Source organism: Atractosteus spatula, chromosome 11 (assembly GCF_055471065.1).
Source record: "Atractosteus spatula isolate fAtrSpa1 chromosome 11, fAtrSpa1.hap1, whole genome shotgun sequence".
Classification (NCBI taxonomy): Eukaryota; Metazoa; Chordata; class Actinopteri; order Semionotiformes; family Lepisosteidae; genus Atractosteus; species Atractosteus spatula.
The window spans coordinates 14,595,003-14,608,647 of NC_142716.1; the positions used below are offsets into that span (position 1 = coordinate 14,595,003).

The following is a 13,645-nucleotide window of genomic DNA, read 5'->3' on the forward strand; positions in this document are numbered from 1 at the left end:
ATCGGTTCAAAGGCAGACTTCCCTAATTGAAAGTATTCATTTGTTTCAGCAAACGGCCTGTCATCAAAGCCATGTGAGAGTGGAGGCCAGCGGAAACAGCTCCCCTACTCGGTGGAAACTCCATATGGATTTCATTTAGACTTGGATTTCCTGAAGTATGTCGACGACATTGAAAAAGGAAATACAATTAAAAGGGTTCACATTCACAGACGAGCCAAGGATCCCAAATTCAGCACACTGCCCAGAAACTTCAGCCTACCAGATCATGGCTCCAGATCTGCTCCCAAGGACAGCTGGAATACCCCAGGCTCTTACCTGCCAAAAAACAAATCTAGAGCCCTGGATGTCCAACAGATCTTTGACTTCAGGGCAGCCGGAAGCATGACACCAGAGTCTCCCAGGGCACTGGGCTTTAGTTTCAGTTCAGTGAAAGCTTTTGATGAGCAGCCCTTGGGATTTCGAGTTAGGCCCCAGCTTTTGAGAACTTCTAGCCTGCCTGTGACAGTCCTTCAGAGGAAGAACTCAGAACCTTCTGAAGATCAAGCCCCTCCGCCCATCAGGAGCTCCCACAAACAGAATGGCACCTCTGAAAACAGCTTTTGGTCACTTGATGCCTCAGCCAGCCCAGACAACAAACATCAGCTGACCGCGCAAAAGGAAATGTCCAGCCTACATCAGCAGTTCACAAACGCTTTACAAAGGGTCAAGGAGCTTGAGGAGCAAGCGAGAATGATTCCAGAACTGAAAGAACAAATATGTTCTCTGAGGGAAGAGAAATATCAGCTCATTCTTAAACTTTCCCCTCAGTCTGCGGTGGCCACAGAAGAAAAAACACTGCCTGAAGGTTTAAACAATACACCTGCTGGACTGCTTTCAGCTCAGTGTATGTCAGCTTCAGCTGCCAAGCCTAGAGATACACAGGATACACAAAAAACAGTAAAAGCACTGGCAAGTCCATCAGTACAGGATGTAGGTGTGGGTGTGACAGAAAAAGATTTAGGTTTAACATCTGAGCAGGTAAGCAGTGATACAGGACCACTCACTATCATAGCACTGAGGACAAAACTCACAGTTGTAGAAAAGCAGTTGAACGACACCACCAAAGAGCTGGATAAAGTAAACTCTCTACTAAAGGAGCAAATGAAAGAAAACGTGAGGAAGGAAGAAAGGATAAAGATTCTGACAGAAGAGGCAGAGGCCCGTGCAAATCTCAAGGAGGCAAAGGTATTACAAAGAGCAGCAGATACAGTGGAGACCAAGCTTGACTCAGACTGTGTTTGTCTCTGTGATGCATCAGTGGGGACGGAAACAAAAGAGGAAGGAAACATCTTCTGTGATAAAGGAGTTATGACTGACGGTGTATTCCAGCAAGGGGCTTGCGAGAATCTGACTGAAACGCAACCAAAAGACCTCAGAAGCTCTAAGAATCAGACAGACTATGTGTCAACAAATGAAGTGCATGTTTCTGTAAAAGTTCTTACAGAGGATAAGTCTGTAGAGGCTGTGGTGAGCACCTATGATAAAGCTGTTGAAACTGCTCAACCAGTGACAGCATGTCCTAACACTGCTCAAGAGGACCCTCCTATTGATAGCACACACAAGGAACCTGAAGTGCCCTTAGAGTACACAAGCAATGGAAACCAACTATCTCCTATTTCTGTCTGCAAAGATGGTGTAGGCTGCATGGCTGAACAAATGCAAGAATGGCAAAAAGAGGGCACAGATGATTCAGGAAGCAAAGCTCTCCACCAACAGGAAACAGATGAATCCACATCTTCCCAGGCTGCTCTTGGACATTATGTAACACGAATCCAAGAACTTTTGCATGAACAATGGGCCTGCCTGGAAAATGGACACCCAGAACTTGCCAGCACGCTAAGGCAACCTGCCTCAAAGATCAGCTCCATTCAAAACCAGCTAGTCAGTTCCCTTAACGTTCTCTCTTCTATGTATTCCTCACAAGTACACAAAGAGGAGAGCAGTGGAGATTCTCAGCAAGAAGGTACACCTGGATTCCCACTTTAATGTAAACTTTGAGTCATTGCTCAAGCAGTAGCTGCAGCTGATTAACTTTAAACCCCTAAGATGCCATCTGCTGAATAGATAACACTGTTATTCCTATTAAATGTTACGCAATATGATCAAAGTAATCAAAGATGCATGATTGTTTAAGCTGATGGTGAGTAGATGCTCCAGACTGTGAAATATGTATAGATAATGATCAAAACACTAGTAGTATATGCTAGAGAAGAGTAGAATTTGTCACTGTTAGATGTCTCCCGGGCTCAGATCAAATCTAGTTTTATTCCATATGTCAAGGAACTGGGGTTACAGTTATCTCCACCATGCATAAAATCTGAATAATCTATTGCTGCCTTGATTTTATGCTATCTCTCTGTTCACACAAATATTGTGTATGGAAAACACTGCTTTAAAACAGAAACTGTGTCTGAGTGTATCTTAAAATCATAGGATTATGTAGAAAATCAAAAAACAGTATTGCTAAATAATGGATCGAAGTCCACTATATAACTGTACATCCATCCATTGTCTAACCAATTCTTCCAATTTAGGGTCCCAGAAGCCAAATAACCTACCAGTATGCTTTTGGACTATGGGAGAAAACCAAAGCATCCACAAGAAACCCATACCAACACAGGGAGATCATACGTACTCCACACAAATAACACCCCAGGTCCAGAATTTAACTCAGGGTCCCAGTATTACAAAGTAGCGATGTTAACCACTGCACCACCAAGCCACCCTTAATCCATTAGCCATGTTATTATTTTAATTTTCCTTAACTCTGCATTCTGGCTTCATAGACATTTTATACACAAACTACGTTTTTTTTTTCAGACCATCTGTGTTTTTTTAATATTGTATAACAGCTGTGGTAAACGAGAAGAACATTACACACTGTGATTTTTGTTATGCTTAATGCTGTGTTGACATTTTACAAAAACTACAATATTGTTAACATTGTTTACTGTATATTTATCCGCACAATCCTTCATGTTGAAGATCCATTAGATATTAGTTTAGTATTTGCTGTGTAAAAAGGAAAAAGTGCCTCCTGACCCAAAACACATGAAAATATGCAGACACTAGGATGTCATAACATATTAGTCCTTTCGAGTAAGTCAGGTTTAAAACCTCTGTCTGAAGCTACACATCATGTTCAGATTCAGTTTTCCGTTTTTCACTTTGAACGGGGAAGCAAAAGCAGAAAAAACCTTCAACTCTTGAATGAGAGGAATTGTGGTGGTGGAATCACTTTCGAGGCTGAAAAGTAGTCACACTGCATTGCTTGCATTTACACAGGGTGCTCTCCACCCTCAGCCTTGAAATCCATCATGAAGAAGAAGGACTGCAGTGTCAGGCTGGGAAGCAGTGGAGCCAAAAAGAACCTGAAGTTCGTCGGAGTGAATGGCGGGTAAGTGCCTTTATCTATTATTCTGATCTAAAGACTTTGTGGCTTTCATTAAATTGTACTTCTTATCCAGGCAAGAGTCCCGATCAAAGTATGGACCTGTGATGAAGGACAGTGAGATGAAATCATTATTAGTCAATCAGTACTTTGATAGTGGTAGAAATAAAATAAAGCAATTAAACATTTTTATATGCAGCGCAGGAAAACTGGCATCCTATTATTATTGTAGTCAGGTCTATCAACTGGCTTAGCCAACTCACATTACCCAAGAGAGGGACCTTGTCACAAATTCCAGACCCTCTTATCAGAGCATTGCAGAAATGTTGAATAAATAATCTATTCATTAGTGCTAAAGGAGCATTAAAGCAGTTACTTGCTCTTGATTCTCCTGCCTGCAGAAATGCTCATGTTAATTTGTGACACCGCAGTGCAGCTCCCTGGTGAGTTCAGGGCTGCAGGGGTTTGAACTGTGGCCCCAGTGAAACAGAAAGATGGGATGTGTTCAGTTATGTGGTTGGTAATCCTCTGCCTCCCCAGGAAACACTTAAAAATCTTTTTTGTTTTTTTTCAACTGGAAGCCCACGCCATAGGGCATCCACAACAAACCACAAACTTCACAGAGACTTGACTCAGCACCCACACAGGGCTCAGATTAGGGGCACGCAATGTGAAAAAAAGGAAATTCCATGTTGCTGCCAAAAATCAGTTATTGTGAGCTATTGTATTAACAGTTATTCTATTAGTGCTCTACACACTATGTCATGCATTCCAAGACCAGCTTTTAAGCAAGTAAAACCAAATACAAAAGATTAAACTTCATGCTTTAAGTATTTGTGCCATTAATAAAATGGGGATAAAGTCATGACAATCCCTTCACAGATGTGTTTTTTTTTTGGAGGTATGAAACGACTTCAAGTGAGGAGTCCAGCGGAGAGGACGAGGAGAATGATAGCTCAGAGGCGAGAGAGGATGGAGGGGCCGAGGCGGCTCAAAGCACCAATTCAGAAGAGTCTGAGAGGACCGGAGGTCATTCGCAGATGACCAGTGAGTCCAGCAATCAGCCACAGCCAGAGGCGGCAAGCAGGTGAGGCCAAATTGAGAGAACATACACATTTCAAAGCCTCACAAGGACTGTGGCTGTTATGTGCTTTGGGAACTACCGTTGTGCTGCTACTGAAAACAAGTGGCAGAAATAAAAACATTTTATTTCACAACACCCCATTTCTATGAAATGTGAGGAGGGCATTTGGCATGACTCGCCTAGCTGAGGGAATGGCAGTCTAGCTGTGAGGATGAGGCTGCCTGAAACCCCTCTCCTTCCCAAACCCCCTCTGTATTGGGAGGAATGAGCTAGGGAGCCGCTTCAAAGGTGTTGCTGGTTTGGCGGGCTGGGTGCGAGAGAGATCAGCAAAGGGAATTCTGGATGCAAGATATAGGAGAGTGGAAGCGTGAGAGATTAGGATCTAACCATCCTTCCAAACTTCTGTTATAAACTCAATTTATCTCTTTGTCCCCTGTAGTCTGGTCACATTGTGGACTAAATGCTTTTCCAGGGATGAGTAGAAAACTGCCCCTGTAATGTACACAAAGCATTCTGGATGAAAAAGGCATATAAATTCAGACATATTCCTGCACACCAGCTACTGCAGACTGCAGACTCTTGATGTTATCTGAACACTTTTTGCATTTGCTCTGCTGCAAAAGTAAATGCTGTTTATTAAATGATGACATTCATCATCATTTACAGTATGTATATGCATTATAAAAAGTGAAATCACCAGATTGCTGATGGAGAAAGCATATTGTGTTCAGTTTACTACATAATTGCTAAATCTGGAGTTTGACTATAGCTGGAAAAAGTATTAATGTTTAAGTTCAAACTGGCAAGATGAGAGCTTATATTGTCCAGGATTTCCTACATAACTGTATTTATGTCCTTATTAGAACCTTTTCAGCAATGTAGTTCTGGAGTCCTGATTAAACTGCATTTGATCGCCAGTATGTTTTCATTGGACATCTGTCATCAGGTACAACTGTAAGAGCTCAATGTATGTGAATTCAATTAAAAAAGTTTCAGTATCATAATTTATTCACTACTTGTACTTTCTGTAACGCAGCTATCACTAAGCAGCACACCTACGCATACCTCAGACAGTACTCTTTGAGGTCAGCAGTAAGCTGATAACAACACAAATAATTTTAGTTTCATTTACACAGATCCTAGAAAACTTTCATTGCTCTTTGGGGTCTGAAATGAATATTTCAAAGCTGTTTGTTCTAAATCAGTTCTCTGAAAAGTTATAATGAATGACCTATATCGATTCAACCCACAAATTATAAGACACTGAGCTAAAAAACTAAGTTAACACATTTCACAGATGAAATGTGCTGATGTGTGAAATTAGCTGATGCATTAGCTGATGCAGGGTCCTTATTCATCACTAATAAAAAAGAAGAAAAGAAAATATGGATTATCTTTTTCTCTTGAGAAATGTGCAACAGGTATTGAGCAACTGGTTTTCAGTATCCTTTAGAATAGTCTTTTATGTTCCAGAAAATTAACATTATCACTTAACAGGAGACTTTAGTTATTGTCTAGAATTAAATGATTCTAACAAAAACACAGTGGCATTATTCTGTAACTATACTAGCACAGTTGTAGCACAATTATACAGAGACATCTGCAATTGTAAATGTTTTTAGGAATCTTAAACTTTTTGCATTTGTTCACAGTAAATTATTGTCACCTCCCTCTTGCTTAGGTCCTCTGGGACAACCCTAATATACAGTAGTTGATTTTATTTGTTATATTTGGGTATCAGAAGTGTCTTTACAAAAAGAATGGCTATTTATCCCAATTGCCTATTGCAAATTTTGTATCTGTATATATACATTTGCTGTACATTGCTACATTACATATTTCATTAATCAGAAATCTAACCATTTTAATATGCAGTATATACTTTATAATTCCTCAGGACTATGTTGTTTATAGCAGATTTGTTCCTCATTTTCAGGGAAACAGTGGATGAGGATTTCATGGCTGCATGTCTTTTCCTTAAAGATCACCTTTCAGAGGTTATCTCTCCCAGCAGAGAACTGGTAGGACTGTCTATGAAGCAGAAAGGGCTGAGCCTATTCACCAAGAATGTTCTGCAATTAGAAATATTAGGTTGCTAACCTGTATGTGGACTTTCAGTTCATATCCTCAAATACTTACTTCATTCTGTATAACTGCAGTAATGTAGTATTCTATAATAAATGTTATTTTTATGATGTTATTTTCTTAGTATAAAAAAGCAGGTGTAAGCTTAACTGTTTTAAAATAGGGCCATACATAATTTGTCATGAATGAATCAAATTGCATTACCTTAGTTTTCAGTACATTTTATTATGGTATACTAGGCATTTCATACATAATGGAATTAAATGAATTTGGCTTCCTAGGAATAATGGAGAAGCTTTGCTGTTTTAAAGACTGTAGTAAGACAACAGACTATTACTATCTAATAATATAAAAAAGCCAATAGCACAATTCTCTCAGTGTTATTTCTATGTATAAACTGTAGTTGTATTTCCATCACCGACATGTTTAATGTTGGCAGGACAGCAGTGCATACCTGGGCAACAGTGAGGTCCAGAGAAAGACAGGCAGGACTCCTCTGGGTCAGGGTTTGCTCTGAACCCCTGTCCCGTGTGCTCCTCAGAGGCAGGTCCTGGGTGTGGTTTACTACGAGTGGTTCCGTGTTTCCAGTCAGAAGGCTTCCCAGGCCCATGCCTTGGCTCTGTACCTCCAGGAGCTGAAAGCTGTCTCTCCCGAAGTCCTGGAGTTTGTCATCAACTCAGCTGATGGCAATGGAAATACTGCTCTTCATTACAGTGTCTCCCACTCCAACTTTCGCATCGTCAAACTGCTCCTGGACACAGGTAAGCTGGCTATGACCAGGGTCCTTGAATCAGGACCCAACACTTCACATAACAGTGTGACACACATCCCAGCAGGAATATATTCCAGGACTTCATGTATTTCTTAGAAATTAGATAGAAATTATTAGATAGAAAGAATAACATTATTTGCGTCTGCATATTGCAGAGTTGTTATTATGATCTTCAGGTTCAATTTGAAAAACTGTGTGTTAATTTTGATGAATGGGGAAAATGGAACAGGGATTAAAGAGGTTCTTTTTTAAGTGGAGCGCAGCTCTTTCCCTGGAGTTTCAGTTACTACTTTCAATTAGGTTGACTCATGGAAATTAAAAGGGCTTATTAAAAGGTTAGTTGATTGAATCAAGTAACTGCATTGCAAATACCATTACTTAATGAAATCTGGTACAAACAAGATGTTTCATGTTCAGCAGCATGGTTTTCTGAATCAAACGGATTCACTCCTGATCAAAACCATGTGTCCAGCTTAAGGTTTGATTTTTTTCAAGAGCTGAGAACCAGAATTGATTTTTGGACATCCTACTGCGTTTTCCATGAGTCAACCTAATTGAAAGTAGTAACTGAAACTTCAGGGAAAGGGCTGTGCTCCGAAGCTTTTAATCCGAAAAAATGAAGCTCTTTAATCTTCATTCCATTTTCCCCATTTTTCAAACTGTGGCTGAACCTGAATGCAGCATTTTGACGAGTATATCTTAAAGATGTCATAATAGAAATCACATTCAGAATAACTCCATTGAAGCCTTTTAACCCACGTGCGGATGCTTGCAATGTTATCTGACAGGCTTGTGCAAAGTGGATCATCAGAACAAAGCGGGCTACACTGCCATCATGCTGGTCTCCCTAACTGCTGCCGACTGTCGGGAGGACATGGATGTGGCCCTGCAGCTTCTGAAGCAGGGGGACATCAACACAAGGGCCAGTCAGGTCTGGCAGTGCGCTGAAGCTTCACCTGTGGGCCACTAATTTCGTGACTCACTAGCACTTAATAAACCCCGATTAGGCACTACTCCAGATTTTCTTTTCGTCATTAGTTATTATGAATGTTCCCAGACTCATCACACATAATTGACTAACAGTCTAAAATGTGATGCCTTGGGCTCATGCTCATTGATGTAGGAAATTGAACTTTGTTAAGTGCTAGTTGATCACAAATACCCAATGCATTATATAATTGGGATGTAATAGTTTTTTTTCCCCTGCCTTATTTTTACTTGTGTCCTTCCTCTGATGTACAGCATATTCCTCTTCAATGTATGCAACCTAAATGGAGGGGAATACATTCAAAACTTGAAATAAGAATTTATATATAAACTGATTAAAAATGCTCATTGATGTCATTGAAATAGTATCACAGTTAGGGTGAGGTGTGCTGGTTTTTCCAATGCTAATTGACACCTTGGTGCTGTTAAAATGAAAAGTGTCAAGAAATAATAACAACATAAGAACAAAACCAAAAATAGTAACGCATCATGTGGTCTAATACATGGATGAATTAATTGTGTCCAAACTGAGTTTACACAGAGTTGCTTGCAACCAACCAAGCCCAGTGAATTCCTTCATGCGTGTATTGATGGATGTATTGAGCAACCCCCTGTGCAGTCTTTCCAGTGCAGCCTGAAGGATTTGGAGAATGCCAGTTAATAAGCTACCTTCCTTCCTAGGCTGGGCAGACAGCTCTGATGCTGGCTGTCAGTCACGGCCGGATTGACATGGTGAGACTGTTGCTGTCCTGCGACGCCGACGTCAACGCCCAGGACGATGATGGCTCCACAGCGCTCATGTGCGCTTGCGAGCACGGTCATGCTGACATCGCCCGCCTCCTGCTCGCGCTGCCGGCCTGCGACGCCAGCATCACCGATAATGTGAGTTTACCCCAAAAAAGAAAAGTGGGTGTCCTTTGTCCTGTAAGTCTATCAGATTTGCACTGACCTACTGTACCTGCACAGCCCTTATAGACAGGGAGAAATGTGCATTTGTCGTGTAATAAGATGAATCTCTGGAGTAATGTGAAAGATTAGCTTTCTTAATGATTCCATCTACTAGCTACTGACATGTTTTGTGTCCTTTTTTAATTCTTTGGAATGATGGGTTTGATATTCAACCATAAGTTAAAATCACACTGGAACAAAGACCTTTGTTTTAGTGTTACTAGTGATAAACTAACAAGGACACCTCCCATAATGCATTAGAACAATAGTAACAACTTGTTACTTTCTACATTTTTAACCACTCTGAGAAAGCTTCTGTTTGGTATTACCATTTTTAATTCTCTGTTGAATAAAAGCCTGTCAAAATATGGCGAATTGCACAGCTTATTACAACAGGCTCAAGCTGATGCATATATGTTTACGATTGTGAAACCTACAAGAATTCTGGTTCTGTCCAAAATAGACAAGCGTTCTTCTGTTGTGGTTGTATGGAGAGCCCAAGTGATTCATGGCTGATTGGTCTGATTTATGGGAATGCTGTACTTAGCCACAATCATAGATGTGCATTCACCTAAGCCAAGCTGTTTACATTGCAGAGGCAGTGTAAAATGGTTTTCCACATTCCTTAAGGTTTATCTGGCATTCTAACAGCTATGGTTCTGGCCATGCACCAGAGCAGGGAAACAAGATGGAATGTATATATATATAGTGTTTTACATAAAAGCAACACACTGTGTTCCATGGAAACAGATAGAATCAAACAATAAGAGGGGCGTAAAACATCATATTTGTCTGTGATCTGTTCTCATAGCACTTTCCAGGTCTGATTGTGCTCAGATAATGTAGTTCTTACTGCCAAGATGTACAGTAAAGCTGTAAAGGAGCCTGAGCCAGCACTTTTATCTATAGGATAAACAGCAGGATAGCTAGAAGACAAAAGTTGACAGAAGCAAATAATTAACCCCTGAAAGTTGTGCTTTAATTAGGAGGTTATATTTCAGCATTGTGTGTAGCTCAATAGTGGTGTTTGTTTAGAGCGCAAGTAAATTGTCAGAGTGTAAAACAAACAAAACAAAAGGCTCTACACGACGCCATCTACTGGACATGAAATGAAAGTAAGTCGTAGCTGGAAAGAAAATTAAAAGATATGTTAGAGAGAGAGCAAGTTATTTTCAGAAAACTTTAACTCCCCAGACCTTCAGGGAATCAGGGGGATCTCCTGAGAACAATTGACTCTTTCAATACACAAATACCTTCACGTTGTAATATTAGTATAGAAGTAGAGTGGCATTAGTGTTATGCTCTTTATTAATGACTTCCTTTGTGGCGAAATCTCTGTGGTTTAGGCTTACTAATCCCTTTCAAAAGCTATTATTTTCTCCCTCATTTTTTTGTGCGGAGAAGGAATGGAGTGTGCTGGCTCAGAACCTCACCAGGTTAAACACTTCCAGAAAAAGGAAAAAAAAAAACAGGTTTGAAAATCTTTTTACCAAGGATGGTCTGGCCTGCCTATGAAACAACCAGTCTCCTCTTACGTTTTATTTAAATGATCTCAGAACCAAAGCCAAATATTTGTGATTTCTTTACCTCTGCAGTTCTATAGTGACTGTGCTGTGCTCTCTCCTCAGGAAGGCAACAGTGCTTTGTCTATAGCCATGGAAGCTTCCCACACGGAGATAGTTGACCTTCTGAAGGCCCACGCAGACCACGGGACCCCTGACACTTCGTAGCTGTTTGAACCAAAGGCTCTTTTATTCCCAGGCACATGACTACAAAGGCTCCATTCAAAGACGGCTCCTGGCACTTCTGATGTTGTCTTCAACTAGCCTCTGAACTGTGTCCATGATTAAAATGAGATATTTCAAATATTTATGGACATTCCTTCTAAGTGATTAGCATTTTGTGAGTGCCCTATGAGAAAAAGACCCTCGCACACCAATCAAACCCATAGCGGGTGTTCGTAGCTGTGTGACAAGTGCACTGAGCTCGGCCATGCTCCTTCAGCTGCCAGGAGTCGACTGAAATCAAAACTCCAGTCTCTTAACTGTTGAAGATGACATACAGTACCAACTGGATTTGTGAAGGAAATAAAAGATTTTGTTCACATTTCCCTTATCGTGAGACAATATATTTATATATTTTGGCTATCATGTAAAGTTTATAAGTTCAAAATCATACCCTGTATCACTGGGGCATATGGGTTGTTCACTTTATGTCTATTTTGGTAATCCTGCTTGTTGTTTGAAAGGATTTGCTTTTGCTTCTGAATATTAATTTCCCTACTTTGCCCTCACCAATGAGTGGGGAAAACGGGGGAACCTGAGGCACTATCCGCAGAACTGAGTTATTCTATGCAGTATAGCGCAAAGAGGAAGAGCAAATTCTGGCTAGACAAGAAAAATGTCAGCCTTCCCAGACTGCTTTGTCTGTTTAGATGCTGTATATACATTACTATCCTTGCCAAGCTTATTTCAGCCCCAAACATAGCACAATACTGTTAAACCTTTTTTGGCTGTTAATCTCTATCCAGGTTTGATAAGCTAAAAGCCTTGACTTAAGTCTTCCAGTTTCTTTTTTTTTGCAATTATATTTTGTGCAACTTTGTTATTGTCTCCTGTATTAGTGTAATCCTGAAAGCCATTAATAATGTGCAAAATGTTGTACCAACCATGAAGGCACCGATCCCAATTTCCTATACAATCAATAAAGTTAGAAAGCAGGACTGGTACAGTAATTCTAATGGGAGCTACTTGTGTTAGTTAAAAAAACATTTTTCAATGACCAGAGCTCTGGCATGATAATCATGGAACACATCATCATTGTATGAGTCCATTGTCAGGCACACTTGATTCCTTTAACTGGTGCATGTCTCCGAAGGACACTCTTGTCCAGGAATGTAAAAAAACGTCAATATCAAAGTCAATGTCATTCTTTGACAGTATATAGGTTATATTTCTATATTTCCTATATACTGACAGATATATAGGTTATATTCATAGCTCTTTTCAATGAGCAAAACTCAGCATTCTACAGCATGTGCGGTTATACAGTATAAGTCAAGATACTTTGTGTGAGTATCTGAAAATAAGAGTTCAGGTGGGTAGCTGCGTCAGCATGCGTAGGCTGCAAAGGAACAATAGGTTTATTCCATGCTGAATAAAAGAAGAAAGAAAACACAACGTTTTGGCTGTGGAGCCTTCTTCAGGTGTCACCTGAATGTTGTGTTTTTTTTCTTCTCTTTTCAGCTATTACTTGCTCCTCTGAAAATAAGATGTGTGTATTTTCAGAGTTGAATACTAGAGGACATTGAGCACTGCAAAGATCAAAGTGTACTCTGCCAGAGACAGTGACATATAAGGTTCACATCAGCTAGTGCTACCTTTGAAGATGAAGCACAATGCCTTATTTCAAGATATACAAGGAATTCCATTATTATCCAACATTTCAATGTTATGCATGTTGGTTTTGTAAGCTTGTGTCTCTTAATGCTTGAAACTTAATCATTGTGTTGCCAAAGCAAGACCACCAGTGTATTTGTTAAGGATTAAAGAGTATAAACATGTATTTCTCAAAACTTATATCTCATATATTGTATATTTATGGCATTTTTTTAATTAATTGCTTGTGGGTATGTTGAAAGAAAAAAACAAAATAACTGTAAGCACTTGGAAGAGCACTGTCAACCCAGAGGAGCATTTTTTTATTTAATTAAACTGATAAATGAAATTTAAGATCTCCCGTCTTCTGTGTGCACATTGTATATTAATACATGGCACTTCTTTCTCTGGGGTAATTACTATTGAAGAGTTGTTTAATAAGCAAGGCAGTCAGAATGGCACTTTTTTCCCTTTCTTGCTTAAAAAAACATGATTAAATTCTACGCAACTACTGTATGTGCATTTCAATGCTAGTGAAAATTGCTCTAAAGTGCAAAATAATTTATGCAAACACTTCTTATTAGGCGACACCAACAAAAGTGAGTTTGTATTTACAGGCTTAAAAAGTCATGTTCGTATGGGCTGAATAAGCCAGATGTGAGAGCTAGTAAAATTTAACTGTACAGTGATCACAGTGATGAGAAAAGCTTGTGTGTTTACACAAGGTGAAAATTAAAGATCTGGCTCAGAGTGTTCAGGAATATTGGCTGACCTCCACTGCGATGATTATTCCCACGCTGATAGGGCTGAGGAAGAAATATGGGCTGTGGGTTAGACCTAATTTCCTCCAGTAAAATGCGAGACTATGTAGTTGTGGCAGTAAAGAATGGAAGAGGTTAGTTTAACACAACAACAGCTTACAAATAAGAAAGTGAATGTCTGTAGGGAACAGGACGATGGGA

General features: G+C 39.9%; 1 protein-coding gene across 1 annotated transcript in view; it reads left to right on the forward strand.

Moving 5' to 3' along the window:
- kank4 (KN motif and ankyrin repeat domains 4) overlaps positions 1-13,000 on the forward strand; it is a 38,260-nt gene extending 25,260 nt beyond the window's left edge. Inside the window, exons 3-10 of the mRNA XM_088926599.1 lie at positions 50-2,002; positions 3,325-3,436; positions 4,332-4,517; positions 6,451-6,535; positions 7,141-7,360; positions 8,160-8,302; positions 9,040-9,240; positions 10,935-13,000. Of these exons, the coding sequence (XP_088782725.1) occupies positions 50-2,002; positions 3,325-3,436; positions 4,332-4,517; positions 6,451-6,535; positions 7,141-7,360; positions 8,160-8,302; positions 9,040-9,240; positions 10,935-11,036 (3,002 nt within the window). The 3' untranslated portion in view covers positions 11,037-13,000. The remainder of the gene's footprint in view (positions 1-49; positions 2,003-3,324; positions 3,437-4,331; positions 4,518-6,450; positions 6,536-7,140; positions 7,361-8,159; positions 8,303-9,039; positions 9,241-10,934) is intronic.
- The last annotated feature ends 645 nt before the right edge of the window (positions 13,001-13,645 follow it).